The sequence below is a fragment of the Balaenoptera musculus genome, chromosome 21 (assembly GCF_009873245.2).
Source record: "Balaenoptera musculus isolate JJ_BM4_2016_0621 chromosome 21, mBalMus1.pri.v3, whole genome shotgun sequence".
NCBI lineage: Eukaryota > Metazoa > Chordata > Mammalia > Artiodactyla > Balaenopteridae > Balaenoptera > Balaenoptera musculus.
Genome location: NC_045805.1, coordinates 29,988,146 through 30,007,698, shown reverse-complemented (window position 1 = coordinate 30,007,698; position 19,553 = coordinate 29,988,146). Strand labels below are relative to the sequence as shown.

The following is a 19,553-nucleotide window of genomic DNA, read 5'->3' as shown; positions in this document are numbered from 1 at the left end:
AGCTGCTTCCCACTAGCTATCTATTTTACGTTTGGTAGTGTATATATGTCCATGCCACTCTCTCACTTTGTCACAGCTTACCCTTCCCCCTCCCTGTGTCCTGAAGTCCATTCTCTAGTAGGTCTGTGTCTTTATTCCCGTCTTGCCCCTAGGTTCTTCATGACCTTTTTTTTTTTTTTCTTAGATTCCATATATATGTGTTAGCATATGGTATTTGTTTTTCTCTTTCTGACTTACTTCACTCTGTATGACAGACTCTAGGTCCATCCACCTCACTACAAATAACTCAATTTCGTTTCTTTTTATGGCTGAGTAATATTCCATTGTATATATGTGCCACATCGTCTTTATCCATTCATCTGTTGATGGACACTTAGGTTGCTTCCATGCCCTGGCTGTTGTAAATAGAGCTGCAATGAACATTTTGGTACATGACTCTCTTTGAATTATGGTTTTCTCAGGGTATATGCCCAGTAGTGGGATTGCTGGGTCATATGGTAGTTCTATTTTAGTTTTCTAAAGAACCTCCATACTGTTCTCCATAGTGGCTCTATCAATTTACGTTCCCAACAACAGTGCAAGAGTGTTCCCTTTTCTCCACACCCTCTCCAGCATTTATTGTTTCTAGATTTTTTGATGATGGCCATTCTGACCGGTGTGAGATGATATCTCATTGTAGTTTTGATTTGCATTTCTCTAATGATTAATGATGTTGAGCATTCTTTCATGTGTTTGTTGGCAATCTGTATATCTTCTTTGGAGAAATGTCTATTTAGGTCTTCTGCCCATTTTTGGATTGGGTTGTTTGTTTTTTTGATATTGAGCTGCATGCGCTGCTTGTAAATTTTGGAGATTAATCCTTTGTCAGTTGCTTCATTGGCAAATATTTTCTCCCATTCTGAGGGTTGTCTTTTGGTCTTGTTTATGGTTTCCTTTGGTGTGCAAAAGCTTTTAAGTTTCATTAGGTCCCATTTGTTTAATGTTTACTCTTCAAAGCTCATTTAATCAGGGGCTTATCTCCGGGCCCTGACTGAGAGTAACTTGCCTTAAAACAAAGGCAATGGCTGCTTATTCTACTCATGATTTGTAAGTTCCGCTGCTGCCCCCCTGCCTGGATGCAACAAAGCTGTTGGTCCTGGACCATACCTGGTAACTACTCTGAGTAAACATGGAAAGGTTCCTGGAGACGGCTACTGGCCGGCCGTAGAATAGACGCTTTGTACTAAGGCATAAACAGTGCTTATAAAAATAACTACGCTTTGGAATGTTGCAAAGTGAGAGAGAGGCTAGGAAAAGAAATTGCATCGCTAAAGTTACGAAAAACCAGCTGAATCATTACTACAATGGCTTTTTTGGTTGTTGTTGTTATTGTTTTAGGGCCGCCATCTTTTATAGATGATTAAAACTAGGAATGTATTATTTATTCAGGTGCCTTCCACACTTCCATTTAAAAATAATACAGCCAACTAGATCCAAAAGTCATCTGTCATATTGTATGGGAACAGTTGGATACAAATCTGAATGTACGTCATTATTGGTACAGCTATGCGGGAAAAATCCAATGTAAAAATCCTGGAAGGAAATGTGTGACACTGGGCACTATTGTTTCTTGAATTAATGGGTATTTTCTTTGCACCTCTTCCTCTCCATGGTCATTACTCACTTTCTGTAATTGCTGGATTGCTTTTTAATTTTTTTAGTCATCACATGAATAGGAACTTCTAATGGTTTCAAAGTCCTGCATAGTTTCCTCTTTAGGTTACAGAATCCAAATCGAAGAGCTGTTTGACAGTTTGTAGGAAGTACCTTAAGTGCGCACGCCTCTTCAGTTCTATGCATTTGTCTTAAGGAAACATTTAGGGATGTGACCAAAGATTTATGGTCACGCATTTAAATAAATGTTATTATATAACTGTGAAAATTGAAACCAACCTAAATATCCAGCAACAGAGAGATGGTTAAAATATAATGAAATTTAAAACATCCACTTAGGACTTCCCTGGTGGCGCAGTGGTTAAGAATCCGCCTGCCAATGCAGGGGACACGGGTTCGAGCCCTGGTCCGGAAAGATTGGTCCGCAGAGCAACTAAGCCCCTGCGCCACAATTACTGAGCCTGCACTCTAGGGCCCGCGAGCCACAACTACTGAGCCTGCATGCCTAGAGCCCGTGCTCCACAACAAGAGAAGCCACCACAATGAGAAGCCCGCGCACCGCAACAAATAGTAGCCCCCGCTTGCCGCAACTAGAGAAAGCCCGTGCGCAGCAATGAAGACCCAACACCGCCAAAGATAAAACAAAGAAATAAAGAAATAAAATTAAACAAACAAAGAAAATCCATTTAAAAAGCAATTTTTCTAAAGTTTAATGATGGGAAAATGCTCACAAAATAATGATTTTCAAAAGCTATAAAACTGGATATTGTATGATGCTAAAGTTGTAAAACATATCATAAAGAAAACCCAGGAAGGGAATTCCCTGGCGGTCCAGTGGTTAGGACTTGACAGTTTCATTGCTGGGGCCCCAGGTTCAATCCCTGGTCAGGGAACTAAGATCCCACAAGCCGTGCAGTGTGACAAACAAACAAATAAACAAAAACAAATCAACCAAACCAAATAAAAAGCAACAACAACAAAAACCCACAAAACAAAACAAAACAAAAAAACAGGAAGAATAAGAAAGAAAGAGACCCCAGTGTTAGGTGTTGGAGCTATGGGTAATAATTTTTTCCCTCTTCTGGATTTGAGATTTTCTATGATAAGTAAATATTCCTTTTATAATTCAAACCAAAATCCTGTTATTTGGGGGGGGGGGGGAAATTAATTTTAATTCATCTCCAGGGTCTGGTTCAGAGGTTACTCCATCTTTGAAGCTTGTCCTGATCACGCATGTAGCAATGGTCTCTTGTTTGTTCAGCAGCTGGAGCATGTCATATCTCTCTGGACCCCGACACTCAGGTGAAGCCCCAGGTGTGTCAGACACTGTGGGGACCTGGCCCCTCCTCTCGAGGAGCACCTGCCTGCCCTTCCCTCCAGGTGTCAGCTGCTGCTTCTTTCTATCTCCAGACTCTCTTGCAGAGCATCTTATGTAATCAATATTTTTGAATAAATATAATCCTTCTGTGACAGGGGTATAATCTAACACCCCTTGAGGATGTATTCTTGGCTGTTGTTTACAAAGACTACTTTTTTCCTTGATAGGATATGTAAACAGACACACCCTATTTGAAAGTGTCAGGCATGTTTCTAAGCTAGTGTTGCCATCATCGTGCTGTTCTTTGTAGCCAGGACAAGACGGACGGGATTTCTTTCGGGATTCCGGTGTGCAGGCAGCTTGCATCACTGCACTGAACAGGGCCTTCTCTTGTGTCGTGTCAGGGTTGACCCTGCTCTTGACGTAGCTGCTTCTTGAAGCAGGTGGTTCTGAGCCTTCCTCGGTGAAACCGTTAGACCCTCACGACAGTGAAACCGTGATTACCTCAGAGTTCTGCCGGCAAAACTGTCTTGAGGTTGCCCCATGACCTCGTCTCTTTAAACTTATGAATCTGAGCCACAGAATTCAGGAAAAGTTAGCTTTGGGGTTTTTTCCCCTCTCACCAGAGACTTGGTACAGCGTGTTGCTTTATGTAATCCTTATCTTGCGTTTCCTCGTGGCTGGGGCCTGGGCAGTTTGCAGTCAGCCATGAGTCATCCCAGATTGTAAATGTAACTCCGCGGGGCTCCCGCTCTGGTCAGGACGGGGCCGCTCAGCCACTGTGCCCAGAGGGGGCGCCATCGATGGCTGTGATGGTGGCCCTTGGCTTTGACTCTGTATAGTTTTGGGGAATGACTTACAGTGGGGTCTCCCAGTGCACCCTCCTAATCACCAGATCTCCTGAGCACAGCCGAGGCAGTAGCAGGCCTTCTGGGATGAACGGCCACGTGTTGTCTTGGGAGGACAGTGTCGCCTCCTGCACTGTCTGCCACTAGGGTTTCTTCACAGGTCGCGTTAGCTTGGCGCTCAGCTCCACTTGGATATCTGGTTGTGCCAGCTCCAGGGTTCACAGGCCACCACCAGTCATGACATCTCTAAACCCCAAGCCCAGAGTCTAGTCCGGGGGTCTGCAGCCTGTGAGCTGGGTACAGTTTGTACGTTTTTAATAGGTCATAAAACAAAAAACCAAACCAAACCACAAAGACGAACATGCAGTCAAGGCCACCTGTGGCCTGCACAGCCTGAAATACTAACTCTTTGGCCCTTTCACAGAAAAGTTCATCCGTCATCAGTTTTCCACTGAAATCAAAGACGAATTCCCAGGACACTCAGATCACAGACTCAGTCACTAAAAGCTACCTCTTTTGTACTTCTTTAAGATGTTTGACTCCTTGACTGACTTTATCACTTTTCTCCCCCCGCCTCCCCTCTCCAAAGAAATACAAGCCCTCGGAACCCGAGTTTGCTTATGCACAGCTGACCCACGACGAGCTAATCCAGCTGGTCCTCAAACAGAAGGAAGCGATAAGCAAGAAGGAGTGTCAGGTGCGCCAGCTGGAAGACTACATCGACAACCTGCTGGTCAGGGTCATGGAAGAGACCCCCAGCATCCTCCGGGTTCCCTCTCAGGTCGGCAGAAAAGCAGGAAAGATGTGAATCGCTTGCCTCCGGCACTGAGACTTTCGTGTGAGTTTGTTTCCGCCTGCTCCCAAGGCCGAGGACTCGGTGTGCCTGAGAGCCAGGGTCCGGGCTCCAAATCGCTATCTCCCTCGCGCGTTATCTGGCAAGAGTCAATCCCACCCACAGAAGCCAGGTTAATTATTACAATGAATCTTTTATTGGACATTCCCAGGGTTTTATTTTCAAATGCCACTGTGCCTTTAACCAAGTTGTAAATATTTTATGCCTGACCCGAGACGTGGTCATTAGATCTGATCCTGGCCGAGAGGTTCAGATGGCGCTGGGGGTAATAATGTATTTTTAACATTGGGGTTTTCTTTCTTTAATATTGAGATTTTAAAGTACGTCTCCCCTAGTCATTAAAGCTTAGGGTGAGATGACAAGGACCAGGCAATTGGTGCGGTGCTGCACATACTTTCTTGGCTTTTGAGTAGCTCAGCTGTGGCGTTTTGGCTGCAGATGCTAAGTTTTGATACTATGTAAACCTACCCAGCTCCTCGGACTTGGTCTTTTGTTTTCGACTGGAGCAGAGGAGCTTAGGGTGCGCCTCCGAGTGTGCCTCTGAGATTTGGAACAAGCTGCCTTTTGCAGACATCAGCCTCCACTACTCTGTAGCCTTCAAGTGTGCTCTTTATCAACCAAGAGGGGCTGTCTGTGGAGGTACGGAAAGTAGACCAGGGGAACTAGAATCACTGTGCACTGGGGCAGTTGGTCAAAATCCCTCCTCTTGTGATCGCAGGGTCCCTGCTGGCTGGAGTGACCGAGTCAGTGCCTTGATTAGGGATCGGGTGACCCAAGCACTTGCTAAAACAGTCCCACCAGGTACGGAGCAACTGCAGTGGCATCCACTGGCCCTCCCCCATGTGCCGTCGCTCGGCTCCCTGGCTCCCTTGGCAGCTCTTCTTGGCATTTCCCTCCCCCACCCCTTGTTATAAAATTGCAAAGAGCAAGATGATACCTATTTTTAGATGGCTGTATTTTTAAAACTAGATTAACATACTTTTTTTTTTTTTTTTTTAAACTAGGACACTTGCCCCCTTCTCAACTAATAGCACCAGTTCAGAGTCTTCAGGTAATTTCGTTGTTAGTAACCTGATATTGGAATTGGAATGTTTTCCGTATTACTCATTTTATTCTCCCAGTTGTGACAGAATCTCATCAAATCCCATCATCTCTCCTGGGGGAAGAATGTCACAGGCCAAGTGGGTGGGCAGGGGTTGAGATGAGAGCGGTTATTAAATGGAACTCTCTTCTATGTTCATTCTTGTTATATTGAAGTTGAGGCAAGATGATTGGCAGTGGAATCCCTTTTCAGGATCACGTTTGCTGCCGCGTTAGTTAATATCAGAGCACTTTAATCTGAAGGATGATACTGTAACTTGATTTAGCTAATTTGCTTTTAATTATCGATAGCTCTTTTATTTAATACCCTCCTACAGTACTGGGGACCACTGTAAACTTCTCAGATGACTTGTATTTTTGTAGTGCTATGAGATTTATGTACATCCCTATAAAGAGAACTGGATATTCGCTTGAACTCTGCAGATGCACGTGTATATATTTGTTCTGCAATGTTTTTTACTTGATGTCAATGTACTTTGACGGTGATAACCCACGTGCACTGGGTGGCGGGAGCGCTGAGTGGTTTCTCCTCGGAAGAGCTGCTGTGGAGACCCGCATTCTTCCCGAGAGCTGGTTGTTGTGGAAAGATCTGCTGCTAGGACCTCGGGGATGGGACCCGGTCTCTGTTTGAGAGGAACGTCCGGGTGGAGGAGCAAATTCCTCTGCTCTGTATGCCACTCGAGAACTCTGGAGAATGAAGGACAATTTACTTCAAGGGTGTCTGGTTTCTACCACTGCTGGGAAAAAAATTCCCCAGGTAGCATTCCTGCACCTCTCAAGGTCACTGTTTAACACCTGTCCTTGAGGACTCTACTGTGAGGGAGAGCTCAGCTAGGAGAGCTGGAGCCTGCTCTGAGCTGTTCACAGGGGCAGGTGGACTGGAGGGCTGGAGCTCCTGCAGCCGGTGTGGGTCTGAGGGCTTACACCCAGCCGTCTATACCAGGAGAGCCTGAATTAGCCTCTAGCTGCTGAAAATGCTCACCAAACTGATGGGCCCTAGGAGGAGGCCGTGCTCTGCAGAAGCAGGAGCAGCTCTTTCTTGGCCTTGCCTGGCTGACCTCCTAGAAGACCAGTCAGTACTTCAGGGAAGCATCCGATGAAATACCAAACACCTTGCAATGAACTTCAGTTGGAGGTCAGCGTCTGGAAAAAAATGTCAACCCTTTGCCCGGGTGTTTCATATCATCTCAGTCCTTGGCCTTTGACAGATGTCCTGCCCAACCCTTTTATTTCCTGTGTGTCGGCCTCCCCGGGTAACAGAATGGAGGAGCAGGAAAGTCTGTCCTTTGCCACACAAACAGCGTTGACCCTGAGTGGAGGGTGCGTGCATGGTGAGTGGGATACGTGTGTGGTTTCCAGCTCTGCTAACAGTGGGGGCTCGGAAGGGCACAGAGGGAGGAGGGTCCACGACACTCAGCCACCTGCTGGATTGAAGGCCAGGGGCAACCTGATGTTAAATTAGGCATGATCTTCCCTCCCTGTGCCCCTTCTTTTTTAGAACTGCTAATTAATGGTCCCTCAAGGCTGAAGGATCTGTTACCTTAGGTGGGCGGAGAGCTTAGCCTCCAGTTAAGCTTAACCTCCACACCAACCTCAACCCTGTGGTTTCTCAGTATCTATCATGTGAGCTGCTAACTTGACCTCTTCCTCCCTCTGACTGAAAGTTCACCCAGCATCTTTGGATTATAGAATTCTTATTTCCTGCTTTGTTACTTTGGGAATTTTGAATTTCTTTGCTTTTGTTTTTAAGAAGTAACCTAAAATTTCCTACAACACTAAATAAAATGGCACTACCTTTCAAAGATTTGTGTCTGTGGTGTCGTACGAGTGCAATAAGAATTTCTTCTGTCTTCTTGGAAAACCTTTCTTGGGGGTGTGACCGGCGTTTCTCACCCCATGAGGGTCTCTTGCCTGGATTCCTGCGGCTGCCACACTGTCTGGTGCCCAGGGGCCCCAATGCCCTTTCTCCTTTGGAGGTAGGGACATCTCTGACCCTTCCCTATGACATACCCCATATTTTGGCCTGGAAGGGACTATGGTGTTTACCAGATGAACATGATTTGAATTTCCTGTCCCTAGTGCTACAGGCTGCCACCTTTTCCTTGGCAGTGGTCGCCTTCAGCTAATCACATGAACAAGGCCACTTTCTTGATTCCCTCCCCCATGCCACCCCCTACCTCCTCACCCCTGGCCCACTGATTCCCCAGAGAGTGACATCTTGACTTTTGGAGCATGAGTTGAATTCACACTGGGTTCAGGAATGCCCAGATCAGTACCAGATCTAGGTTCCTGGTTCTATCAACTGAGTTCATTCATTTCTGAGTAGAGGGAATTCTGGCTGTAAAGGACTCTCCTCCTGAGCTCATTCTACCAATCTCCCACCCTTTCCTGATGAGGTGAGAGGTCTGCCTGCCTCAACCAAGGGTCCCAACCTCTCAAAAGGGAGGAGATGCTCTTTCTTAGAGATGAAAGTCACACTGTAGAGGCACAGAGGCAGGCAGCACCCGTGAAGCCCCTGGGTGGGCTGGGGGGAGCTACCTGAAGGCCTCCCTGGTTTGGGTGAGGGGCCTGGTTACCCAGCCAGATGTGGACAGTGGGGCCACCGCATACAGTGATACAAAAGCGGCTTCTCTTGAAACAACAGCCTCCCAGATTTGCTTCAAACAAACAAAAAGCCCTCCAAGGAGAGTCTCTAAGGAAGGAATGTTTACACGAATGACCCTCAACTCTCCCCCAAGATTCATTTCCCTTGCTTTTGGAGGGGGCACCCTGCCCACCTCCCCGTGGAAAATGTCATTTACAGGGTACAGTTACCACCATGACTGTGGCCAAAGCACTGGCAGCACACGCTCCCCTAGCCCTTGAACCCCATCTCGAAGCTGATGGAGCCCGTGCCCTGGGCTTCTCTTTGGGGGTGTCATCTTTTGGCTTCTGCAGGCTTCCCCTCCTGGGAAGGCGGGTGCGATCACTTCCCATTCAAGTTCAAAGCTGGCTTAGCTGAACTCTGTGGGACCAGCGGATCCCAAAGCCACAGAATCTCCTGAGGGAGGATGTCCTCACTTAGCCTTTCGACGTTTGACTCTTTTACACACCTGTATCCCAAGCCCTGGAAATAGTCACCCTGGTGACACTGACAAGCCCTCAGAGCTGAGAGAAAGCTGCTTCATTCTTGCATATCAACTGCTCACTTCAGGCTGAAACTTGGTCGCAAAAGGAAGGCCTGTTTATTGAGTTCCTGCTTATTCACTAAGCGCTGCTGAGTACTATTTCCAATTCTCAAGGTAGATAATATCTCCATTATGCAGATGAGGAAATGGAGACTTTCAGAGGCATCAAAACTTAAGTTTGCCTGGGGTCCCACAGCAGGTAAAGAAAGGATTTGAACTCCTCACCTGTCCGACCTGGGGTCCTAGAACAAGCGTCAACAAACTATGGCTTTGCTTTTGTTCATGTAACCCTCAAGCCAAGGAATTTTTCCCGGGAGTTCCCTGGCGGTCCAGGAGTTAGGACTCTGCGCTTTCACTGCTGCGGCACCGGGATCAATCCCTGGTCAGGGAACTAAAACCTCACAAGCCTCCTACAAGCTGTGTGGGGTACCGCCAAAACAAAAAAAAAAACACGATGATTTTTCCTTTTTTTTTTTTAATGTGGGATGAACAAGTGGCCGGAATGATGACCACAGTCAACAACACCTCACTGAAAACTGGAGATTTTTACATTTTAACAATTAAAGAATCAAAATAATATTTCATGACACATGGAAATTACATGAAATTCAAATTTCAGTGTCTACGCAATTTTATTGGAATACAGCAGTGCTTATTTAGGTAATTGTCTACAGCTGTTTCCACGTTGCAACAGCAGACTTGAGTGCTTAAAACAAAGACCTTCACGTCCACCAAACCTAAATATTTGCTCTCTGGCCCTTCACAGAAAAAGTTTGCTGACCCCCAGTCTAGGCCCCCAGACTAGGAGGCCCCACTCTCCTCTAGCCTTGGGGGTGGAGGAGATAATATTCTGAGTGACTTGAAATCCTGGAGGATGGGCAGGGAAAACGGAGGGCCTCAAGTCAAGGCCCGACGAGCCGCGGCTCCGAGGACGGAAGGTCCCTCTGAGGCGACTGTGCTCGTGCTCTAGGCCTGTGACCTCCTTCTCAGAGTTACCAGGTGCCTTTGTTCCTGGGAGATCAGGAAACCGAACACAGCGGGGCTCAGCCCAGGGGAGGGAAAGTGTATTGGGGTCACACAATAAACAACAGGAAAGGGGAAAGTGAATATGAGTGAGGGCAGGGACTTGGCACAAGGGTTTAGGAAGTCCTGGCCGTGCCCTGTACCGAGCCTGTGTCACTCTTGGGTGTCAGAGAAGAATCATTGTCTACTGAAGAGCTGAGGTGATGGGGACACAGTCAGAAAGTCTCCAAGACTCATTGTGACGAGGCGAGGGGGTCCTCTGGGCTCAGAGTGAAACTGGGTTAGAGTCATCTGAGCTGGAAGGAGCCCAGGGAGAGGCTCTGAGAGCAGCCCAACTCCCACTGGTTACTCGCTCCAGATTAGAAATGATCCTGTCTCTGAGGAATCCCGTCTATGTGTTGCTTCTGACCGGCCCACCCAGGACAGGTGTCCACCGCAGCTGGACAGCCTTTCCGGAGTGTAGCAGGCACTGCCAGGACACAGGGATGAGAAAGCCAGGTCATTCCCAGGGAGACTTGTAACAAAGACAGGTAGGTCCCTAACACATATGCACATGTCACCAAGGGACGACTGGCCGGGGGCTTCCTTCAGGCCACCAGTGCCCTCCTCTCTGGCCTCTTCTCTAGAAAGAACTCTGGCCTTAAGGTCAGTATTTCACATCTGGACCATGTCTGAGGCATCCTTTCCAATGGCCGCCCCTCCCCAGTAGCTTTCTGCTCTAATCCAGCCCATCCTGGGCACTCAGCATTCCAAAAGCCTACGTGCCAGATACCATGTGGGCTCCAGCCTTACAGACAAGAAGCATGGCTCCAGCTTCACAGGCTCAGGGAGGAGTAGGGGAGAGAGGTTGGAGGAACATCTGTTAAACAGATCATCATGGGCTTCCCTGGTGGCGCAGTGGTTAAGAATCTGCCTGCCAATGCAGGAGACACGGGTTCCAGCCCTGGTCTGGGAAGATCCCACATGTCACGGAGCAACTAAGCCCGTGTGCCACAACTACTGAGCCTGCGCTCTAGAGCCCGCGAGCCACAACTAGTGAGCCCACGTGCCACAACTAGTGAAGCCCACGCGCCTAGAGCCTGTGCGCTGCAACAAGAGAAGCCACTGCAGTGAGAAGCCCGCGCACCGCAACGAAGAGTAACCCCCCTCTCACCACAACTAGAGAAAGCCCACGTGCAGCAACGAAGACCCAATGCAGCCAAAAATAAATAAATAAATATCCCTTAAAAAAAAAAAAAACAGATCATCACTATCACTGAATGATGGTAACTCTCAGTAGAGTATGTAGCAGCAGGAAAGGCACGGAGGCTGATGTATCTGTCCTGATTTCCCAGAGGAAGGCAAATAAATTTCCTAAATAAACAGATTTCTTCCTGAGAACGTGAACCCCAGACTTGCATGTCTTAGTGGAGCGCGCCATCTTCTGGCCTGGGTCCTGCCCACCTCCTAGCCTGTCTGTGTCTGAGGGCGAGGCTCTCTTACACTATCACATACTTGTGGCTGGAAGAGAATTACCCCTCCACCCCTAGAGTTGCTGGTAGGAGAATCATAAAGCTGCTCTTCCACTTTACTGTGAGTAGTGTTGAGGAAAGCAGAATTTTGCGGCTTCTGTCATAGGTAGATGACTGTAGTAAAATTCCACTTTAAAAAAGTGCAGTTCAGTTCAAGATCTGCACAAAACTGGGGATGAGAGGAGTCTGATGCTGTTCTGTATGGTAATGTAAAGAACTACTCCCAAAGAGACACATGTGTATGTATAACTGAATCACTTTGCTGTACGCCTGAAACTAACACAACACTGTTAATCACCTATACTCCAATATAAAATAAAAAGTTAAAAAAAAAAAAAAAGAAACCTACTCCTGGGCTTCCCTGGTGGTGCAGTGGTTAAGAATCCACCTGACAACGCAGGGGACACGGGTTCGAGCCCTGGTCCGGGAAGATCCCACATGCCGTGGAGCAACTAAGCCCATGCGCCACAACTACTGAGCCTGTGCTCTAGAGCCCACGAGCCACAACTACTGAGCCTGTGAGCCACAACTACTGAAGCCTGCACGCCTAGAGCCCATGCTCCGCAACAAGAGAAGCCACCGCAGTGAGAAGCCCACGCACCGCAACGAAGAGTAGCCCCTGCTCGCCGCAACTAGAGAAAGCCCGCGCGCAGCAACGAAGACCCAACGCAGCCAAAAAATAAATTAATTAAAAACAAAAAACACCTACTCCCAGTGCCAGTTATGTTGCTTTTAGGGACCTGTTTCCCATCCCCAGTAAGGATGTCGACTGCACTGTCTGAAACTAACAGATGTCTCTGAGAGCTGTGTGTGCACACATGAGCACACAAGTGTGTCCCCAGTATTGATCTGCTGGACAACCAGAAATAAATCCTGTCATACCTCACAGTAGTGGGGAAGTCTAGGAAAGAGGGAACTTGGGGCACCAAAGCTCATTCAAGCCCTCGCATGGCATGGGGCTAAAGTGAGTAATTCACACCTCAGGGAATGGACTGTTAGAGATTATTGCATCCCTTGGTTGGGAGAGGGGGTGGATCCCTCCAGTGGGACCAAGCCCTGTGGTAGCGCATGGGATTTCTCTAGGAGAGCGGTTCTCTTGCTCTGAGAAAGCAGTCTCTGGGGGACCGGATGGGACCCTTAGATGTGGCTATTGAGGAGAGAGACTCGAGGAGAGTGTGGGAAAGAAGGCGCTGACACCTTTTGAAGGTGTTTTTGTTTGGTTTGATTGGTTTTTAATGCTTTCCTCTTGACCTGTGAGGGGAATCTTATGAAAGTTCCCATCTCACTGATATGTTTTCATTTATATTATAATCTCATTCAGTTCTTCAACCCTTCAGTATAGCCCATTAACCATCTCATGTGATGCTGATGTGGAAAATGAAAAACTGGAAGTCTAGCTGCTCTGTGTTCACTGGTCAGCTAATACCTGGAATCCTGACAGTTCACTGAGGTCCAGGGTGCCGGAAGTTCTGTTGTGCAGTAGGAAGGGAGGGGAGGCTTTGGAGTAGCCCTGAGCAGAGGGGAGGGACTTGTGAGCCAGAGGGGCTGAACGGACAATTCTTGAAAGGTACAGCACCTCTCTCCCAATTTATATTAGAGGAAAGTGGCATTTGAAGCAGAGAAGGCTGCTGCGTGGATTACAGACAAGAGGCAATCTTATTTTGGTCAGAGATGCTCTTGTTCTGCACTGTGGTCCAGAGAACTCACAGTCTCTTAAGGCATAGAGTCCTCTGTACCTGACCACTGGTTGTAGCTCTTTCAAAAGAACCTATAGCTCTGCCTGATCAGAACCCTTTTTTTTTGAGGCTCACATCCTCTGTTTGAGGACTCACTGGGTACATGGTCATTATGTCACCTCATCTCTTCATACTAATAAGTACCATTTTTCTGTTGAAAACTTTTCAGCTCTAGGACGCATACTTTATTGGTCTTCTAAAGAAGACAGCTGTGACCTGTGTCTTAATCCTCAAGGGAGCATCCCTATCTGTTAAGGGGCTGGCAAGACACCCTTTTTCCTCAATTCAGTCTGTGCAGGAGCTGTCCAATCATTTTCTGTTTTCAGTGGGAAGTGCTCACCGTTCACCCCCAAGTCCCAGTGCACAGTTGAAATTGAGCCCACAACAGCTCCCAAGATCTGCTAATGCCGGACCTGCCTGAAATTCTCCACCACCAGACTGAGAAGCAGAAATTCCCCACCTTACTTTCAGTACTGGCTATGATGACTTCCATCTGTTGTCTTGGAGTCAGAAGGAACTGGCCTTTGGTTCTTTGTCATTTAACTCAATTTTCTTATTTTTCAGACACAACTGATTCTAAAACTTTCAAGTGTTAAAACCTTTGGTTTTGTTTTGTTTTGTTTTGCCACATCATGCAGCTCGCGGAATCTTACCTCCCCGACCAGGGATTGAACGCAGGCCCTCGGCAGTGAAAGCACGGAGTCCTAACCACTGAACCACCAGGGAATTCCCAAAAACCTGTATTCTTGATGAGTGCAATTAGGATTTACTTATGAGAAAGCACACTTTCTTTGGTCATGTTTAATTTATATTCAAACATGACATACAAAATCTCTCATGTGTAAGCTTGCTAGAGGCACTCTTTTGCTCAAGATTCTTTGATCTATACTATCCCATGCTAGGAACTTTGGAGCTAGAATCTTGGAGCATCTTAAAGCTCACGTTTAAAAACATCCAAATCTGCTTGAACCCTTCAGATTGCCGAGGGCCTCACCACCCCATATTCTTTCTCTCCAACTCCCTTAGACATTCCTTGCCTAGCCTCTGAAAGCATCCGTGGTTGCCACTCTGGATTTTAATTCAACTCCTTCATTCTACAGTGGAGGAAAATAGACTGCAAAGAGAGGAAACAACTTGCTTGAGGGGAAGCCACTCTGGAAAGAGCACGATTTCCTGCTCTCTTGATACACTACTCTCCCTTTTAGACACAGATTTTGTACTACGGCCCAAATCAACATCCATCACCAAAGAGAAATGGAGAATCTGCGATTCCCCTAGCGCTTTAGAAAAAAGAGTTGTTTGCGGATGGCAACAATTTCTTGTCTGTTATCCGTGTCCATGCAGGTAGAACGCTCACTCAAATGCAAACCCCCAGTCTGGCCCACCTCAAAGTAACTACAGATTTCGGGGAAGCCGAAGACACAGTCCAGAACAGGAACCTTCTCTCCTAGATCACGTTTCTACCCGAGTCCAAATAGGAGCGGACCGGAAGTGGCGCGCAGCCGCGGAGGAAATACCTATAGTACAGCCATCACGCTGGCCGGAAGAGAACAGTGCAGACCTTACAAGGCTCCGCTCCTACTTCCTGCTTCCGCACAGTTGCTGTTGTCGACGTTAGGGGCGGGTATCGGAAAGCTTCCTCGGCTCTGGACGGGTTGTGAGATGCCGGGCGGAGGCCGGTGTCCCGATTGCGGCTCCACTGAGCTCGTGGAAGACTCGCACTATTCGCAGAACCAGCTGGTGTGCTCCGACTGCGGCTGTGTGGTCACCGAGGGAGTCCTTACTACCACCTACACTGACGAGGGCAACCTCCGAGGTACCTCTGCGGGCTTTTCCGGGGCCGTGGATACAGCCTGGGGCTGTGGAGGGATTGACGTCAGATTCTTATCTCCTGCCCTCTCCCTGTCACATGCACACTTAAATATGAGAGAAAACAGCCTAAAGTGGACGAGCGAGCTGCAGAAGGTCAGGGACCGCCATTTATCTGTGTTTTTCTAGCACCATATCTGGTATATGTAGTAGGTATTAACAAATGTTGAATAAATGAAACAGAAACAAAGTTCCACTCGGTTTACCTAGTCTGGGCATGGTTGAAGAATTGTATTGATAGATCAATTCATTACGAATACAGAAAATACTATTATCCCGAAGTAGTTTTGAGCACTAATTGGCAAAAGCAATCTTTTTTTTTTTTTTTTTCTTTACTTTGCTTTCCAAGTCCCTGAGCAATGCAGCCCTCAAAATCTGTGCAGGCAGGAGAATTGCCTGAACTGGATGTACAGGAGGGACGGCTGGAAATTTGGAACACTTGGAGCTGCTTTAGGGCAGTCCTAGTCCTCTTTAGTCTCTGTGTGTTTGGTATTGCTTGTGGTCATGGAAAACCAGGTGGACCTTTAACTTGCAAAGATGGGCACCTTCTGTGAGACAAGGAGTGGGTGCATGATGATTGGGATTCTGCTCCCCGGTTTTGTGTGGTGGGAGGGAAGGGATTTGGTGAATAGAGGCTAAACGAGCTATTTGTTGTTCATTATCTTACAGAAGTAACATATTCCCGAAGCACAGGGGAAAACGAACAAGTTAGTCGCAGCCAGCAACGAGGTGAGTATCAACCTTTTATGACACAGTGGCTTTAAAGAAATTTCTCTTGATGGTCTAGCCCAGTGGTCCCCAACCTTTTTGGCACCAGGGACCGGTTTCGTGGAAGACAGTTTTTCCACGGACTGGGTGGGGGGGGATGGTTTAGGTAGTAATGAGAGCGATGGGGAGCGGCAGATGGAGCTTTGCTGGCTCGCCTGCCGCTCACCTCCTGCTGTGGCACCCATTTCCTAACAGGCCGAGGACTGGTAGTGGTTGGTCCGGGGGTTGGGGACCCCGTCTAGCCCATCTGCTTGTCTTTCCTGTTTTCAGCATTACTGGGTAAGGTAGAGAAGAAGAGAATGGTAATTAGAAATAAAGAATGAAGATGGTTCTAAGACAGGTAGCAATTAGGTGGAAGGTTTAGGTTTGCTTGGGGGGTATATGTCTGAGGTAGACTCAAGGAACCCAGATCAAACTTTGGCTTGGCCACAAATCAAACCAGCCTCCAGAAGATGGGACACTGAAGTGTGACTTCCTTCCACAAATGTCTTTGTGCCTTTCGAATGACCTCACCAAGTGTCACTCTTGTCATTGTAGAAAGGTCCATTATTTGTGCTTCTGGTATCTGAGACAAGTTGAACAGAAATTGCTAGGAGCTGCATGGTGGCTTCTTTGACCCTCTATGTACAGTATCGTGTCATCTGCCAACAGTGACAGTTTTACTTCTTCCTTTCCAATTTAGATTCCTTTTATTTCTTTTTCTTCTCTGATTGCTATGTCTGGGACTTCCAAAACTATGTTGAATAAAAATGGCGAGAGTGGACTTTCTTGTCTTGTTCCTGATCTTAGAGGAAATGCTTTCAGCTTTTCACCATTGAGTATGATGTTAGCTGTGGGTTTGTCATATATGGCCTTTATTATGTTGAGGTATGTTCTCTTTATGCCCACTTTCTGGAGAGTTTTTCTCATAAATGGATGTTGAATTTTATCAAAAGCTTTTTCTGCATCTATTGAGATGATCATACGGTTTTTATTCTTCAATTTGTTGATGTGGTGTATCACACTGATTGATTTGCAGATATTGAAAAATCTTTGCATCCCTGGGATAAATCCCACGTGATCATGGTGTATGATCCTTTTAAGGTGTTGTTGGGACCCCTCTAACTCCTGCTGTGGGTCTCTTAGGTCTCCGCCGAGTGAGAGACCTCTGTCGAGTTCTGCAACTGCCACCAACATTTGAGGACACGGCAGTTGCCTACTACCAACAGGCATACCAGCACTCTGGCATCCGTGCTGCCAGGCTGCAGAAGAAGGAGGTGTTGGTCGGGTGCTGTGTCTTAATCACCTGCCGGCAGCGTAACTGGCCCCTGACCATGGGAACCATCTGCACCCTGCTGTATGCAGATTTGGATATGTTTTCTGGCACCTACATGCAGATGGTGAAGCTCCTGGGGCTGGATGTGCCATCTCTGTGCTTGGTGGACCTGGTGAAGACCTACTGTAGCAGGTACCTGCCTAGTGGGAGACAGGGGGATGGGATGGGTTTAGACCTGAATCCTTTTACCTCTGGCTGTCTGTTTTTGACCAAAGCCCATTCTACAAGGATGGGAGAAAAAAGTCTTCTCCCTCTCCTGTGCCTAGCACTAATCAGGTTAATCCTGTTTTACATTTCTGGAATGTTATAATTTTCAAATCCCTTTGCCCTTACAGCAACCTAATGATGTAGGAAGGAAGGTGTTAGCCTTGGCACGGGGCTCCTGGGTTCCACCACTCATGTTGTGTGTGGCCTACTTGGCTAGATGCAACAGCCCTGCCTCGACAGGATCATGTGTGATTAGAGCTGAAAGGATATTAGTGAATGACAGAGCTGGAGTTAGAAGCCAGTTTGTTTTTTTTTTTTTTTTTTTAAATAAGTAGCTGTGTTCTTTTTTTCTGACAAATATGGTAGAAAGCAAAGACTATCGGTGTGAAACAATCTTGCGTGTGAAGCTTGGTTACCTCCAAGCTGGATGACTATGGGCAAGTGTTTTGACTCTGAATGCACGTGACAGGCTGTGGAGTAGATTAAAGGAGAACATTTGTGAAGCCCTCAGAATGATGGCTGATGGGGTGGGCGGAGGGGGATTGTCAAGAAATGTTAGCTCCCTTCTGCATTCTCCTGCCCTTTACCTCTTCAGCAGGAGACTCACCCTGTCTTCTCTCGGTACCTGGATAAACTTGCTGCCCAGCAAGCTTGAGTGTTCCCGGGAGGATAGCATAGCTTGCCCATCTTCCGCGCTTTGAAAGAGCGGTCCCCCAGAGGTATTGAGACCAGACCCTCATTTTGGTTATTTCAGCTTCAAACTGTTTGAAGCCTCCCCGTCTGTGCCAGCCAAGTACGTGGAAGACAAGGAGAAGATGCTGTCGCGAACGCTGCAGTTGGTGGAGCTGGCAGATGAGACGTGGCTGGTGACCGGGCGGCATCCCTTGCCTGTCATCACCGCCGCCACTTTCCTGGCTTGGCAGTCGCTTCGGCCTTCAGATCGGCTGACGTGTTCCCTTGCCCGGTTTTGTAAATTGGCGAACGTGGACCTGCCCTACCCCGCTTCCTCCCGCCTGCAGGAGCTGCTGGCTGTGCTGCTGCGGCTGGCCGAGCAGCTGGCCTGGTTGCAGGTCCTGAAGCTTGACAAGCGGTCTGTGGTCGCGCACATCGGCGACCTTCTCCAGCACCGCCACATGTTGGTCCGCAAGGCCTTTCGAGACGGAACAGCAGAGCCAGGCGCGCTGGACGCCGGGGAGGAGGAGCTGCAGGGGCCGGGGCAGGGGCAAGGATGGGGAAGGGAGGACCGGGGCCATGGCTCCTTAGATTTGCCTGCAGGGAAGCGGCTAGCGAGCCCTGCCCTCCTCCTTCCACCCTGCATGTTGAAGCCCCCAAAGCGGGTCTGTCCCACGCCCCCCGTCTCCACGGTCACTGGAGATGAGAACATTTCTGATAGTGAGATCGAGCAGTATTTGCGTACCCCTCAGGAAGTTAGGGACTTCCAGAGAGCTCAGGCCGCCAGACGGGCTGCCACGAGTGTTCCTAACCCTCCCTGATGCACAGCCGGGGTCTGGGGGGTGGGGCGGGCGCTTAACCCCATCTGACAGCGGCTTGCTAACAGGCCTGATGTAACCAGAGAAATCAGTGTATACAAGTCCTTAGGTGTCTCCGTTCTCATTTAAGGGACCCAAGAGGGGCTCTGCAGTTATTGGGCCCCAGGTCCCAGAGTCGAAGTCAGAAGGAGCATGGGACGCCTGGGTTGGAGAGTCCCATCCCTCGGTCCCAGACAGTGGTCGCACATACTCCTGTGGGCTGGCTTTCTCTTGGACTGTTGGGAAAGTGCCAGGCGCTCTCCTGCTCTCGGTTCAGATTGCATACACCGCAGCCGTAGGGCTGGCGGGGCCTCCCTGCTGGTGTGGAGCAGTGCGCATTCCCGATGGTATCAGCCCTCAGAGGATGGAACTGGGCAGCCCTCGGCCCTGCGTCCATTCACAGGCCTCAGTGGGTTCATGTGTACAGTGTCAGAGATCCTCTCCCTCCTAACAAAAGGACCGGGGGTGGAGTAAGCTCATAGCTCAAAGGGCTTTGCAAAATTTTAATATATTAAAACAAGAGGCATCTGCTAGAAAACATTCTATTGTATAAAACCCGAGCTTTTAAAAACATGTTTTCTTTGGCACTTTTCATCCCCTCCCTCCCCTTTCCCCAGCGTATTGCAAAAAGCTCTCCAGTGCTAAGGCATTGGCG

The 19,553-nt window shown here is 48.1% G+C and overlaps 2 protein-coding genes across 6 annotated transcripts in view; both read left to right on the top strand.

Moving 5' to 3' along the window:
• The window catches only part of RAB11FIP1 (RAB11 family interacting protein 1), a 31,528-nt gene extending 23,953 nt beyond the window's left edge, over positions 1 to 7,575 (top strand). For 4 of the 5 annotated variants that reach the window (XM_036838869.1, XM_036838873.1, XM_036838871.1 and 1 more), the window contains one exon: positions 4,409 to 7,575. In XM_036838869.1, the coding sequence (XP_036694764.1) occupies positions 4,409 to 4,627 (219 nt within the window). In that variant the 3' untranslated portion in view covers positions 4,628 to 7,575. The remainder of the gene's footprint in view (positions 1 to 4,408) is intronic. The other variant, XM_036838870.1, reaches the window with a different exon arrangement.
• Positions 7,576 to 14,782: 7,207 nt separating this feature from the next.
• Positions 14,783 to 19,469, top strand: BRF2 (BRF2 RNA polymerase III transcription initiation factor subunit). Its single transcript, XM_036838780.1, has 4 exons — positions 14,783 to 15,026; positions 15,749 to 15,808; positions 16,973 to 17,294; positions 18,124 to 19,469. The coding sequence occupies exons 1-4, from the start codon at positions 14,873 to 14,875 to the stop codon at positions 18,860 to 18,862; spliced, it is 1,275 nt and encodes a 424-aa protein (XP_036694675.1). The 5' UTR covers positions 14,783 to 14,872; the 3' UTR covers positions 18,863 to 19,469.
• The last annotated feature ends 84 nt before the right edge of the window (positions 19,470 to 19,553 follow it).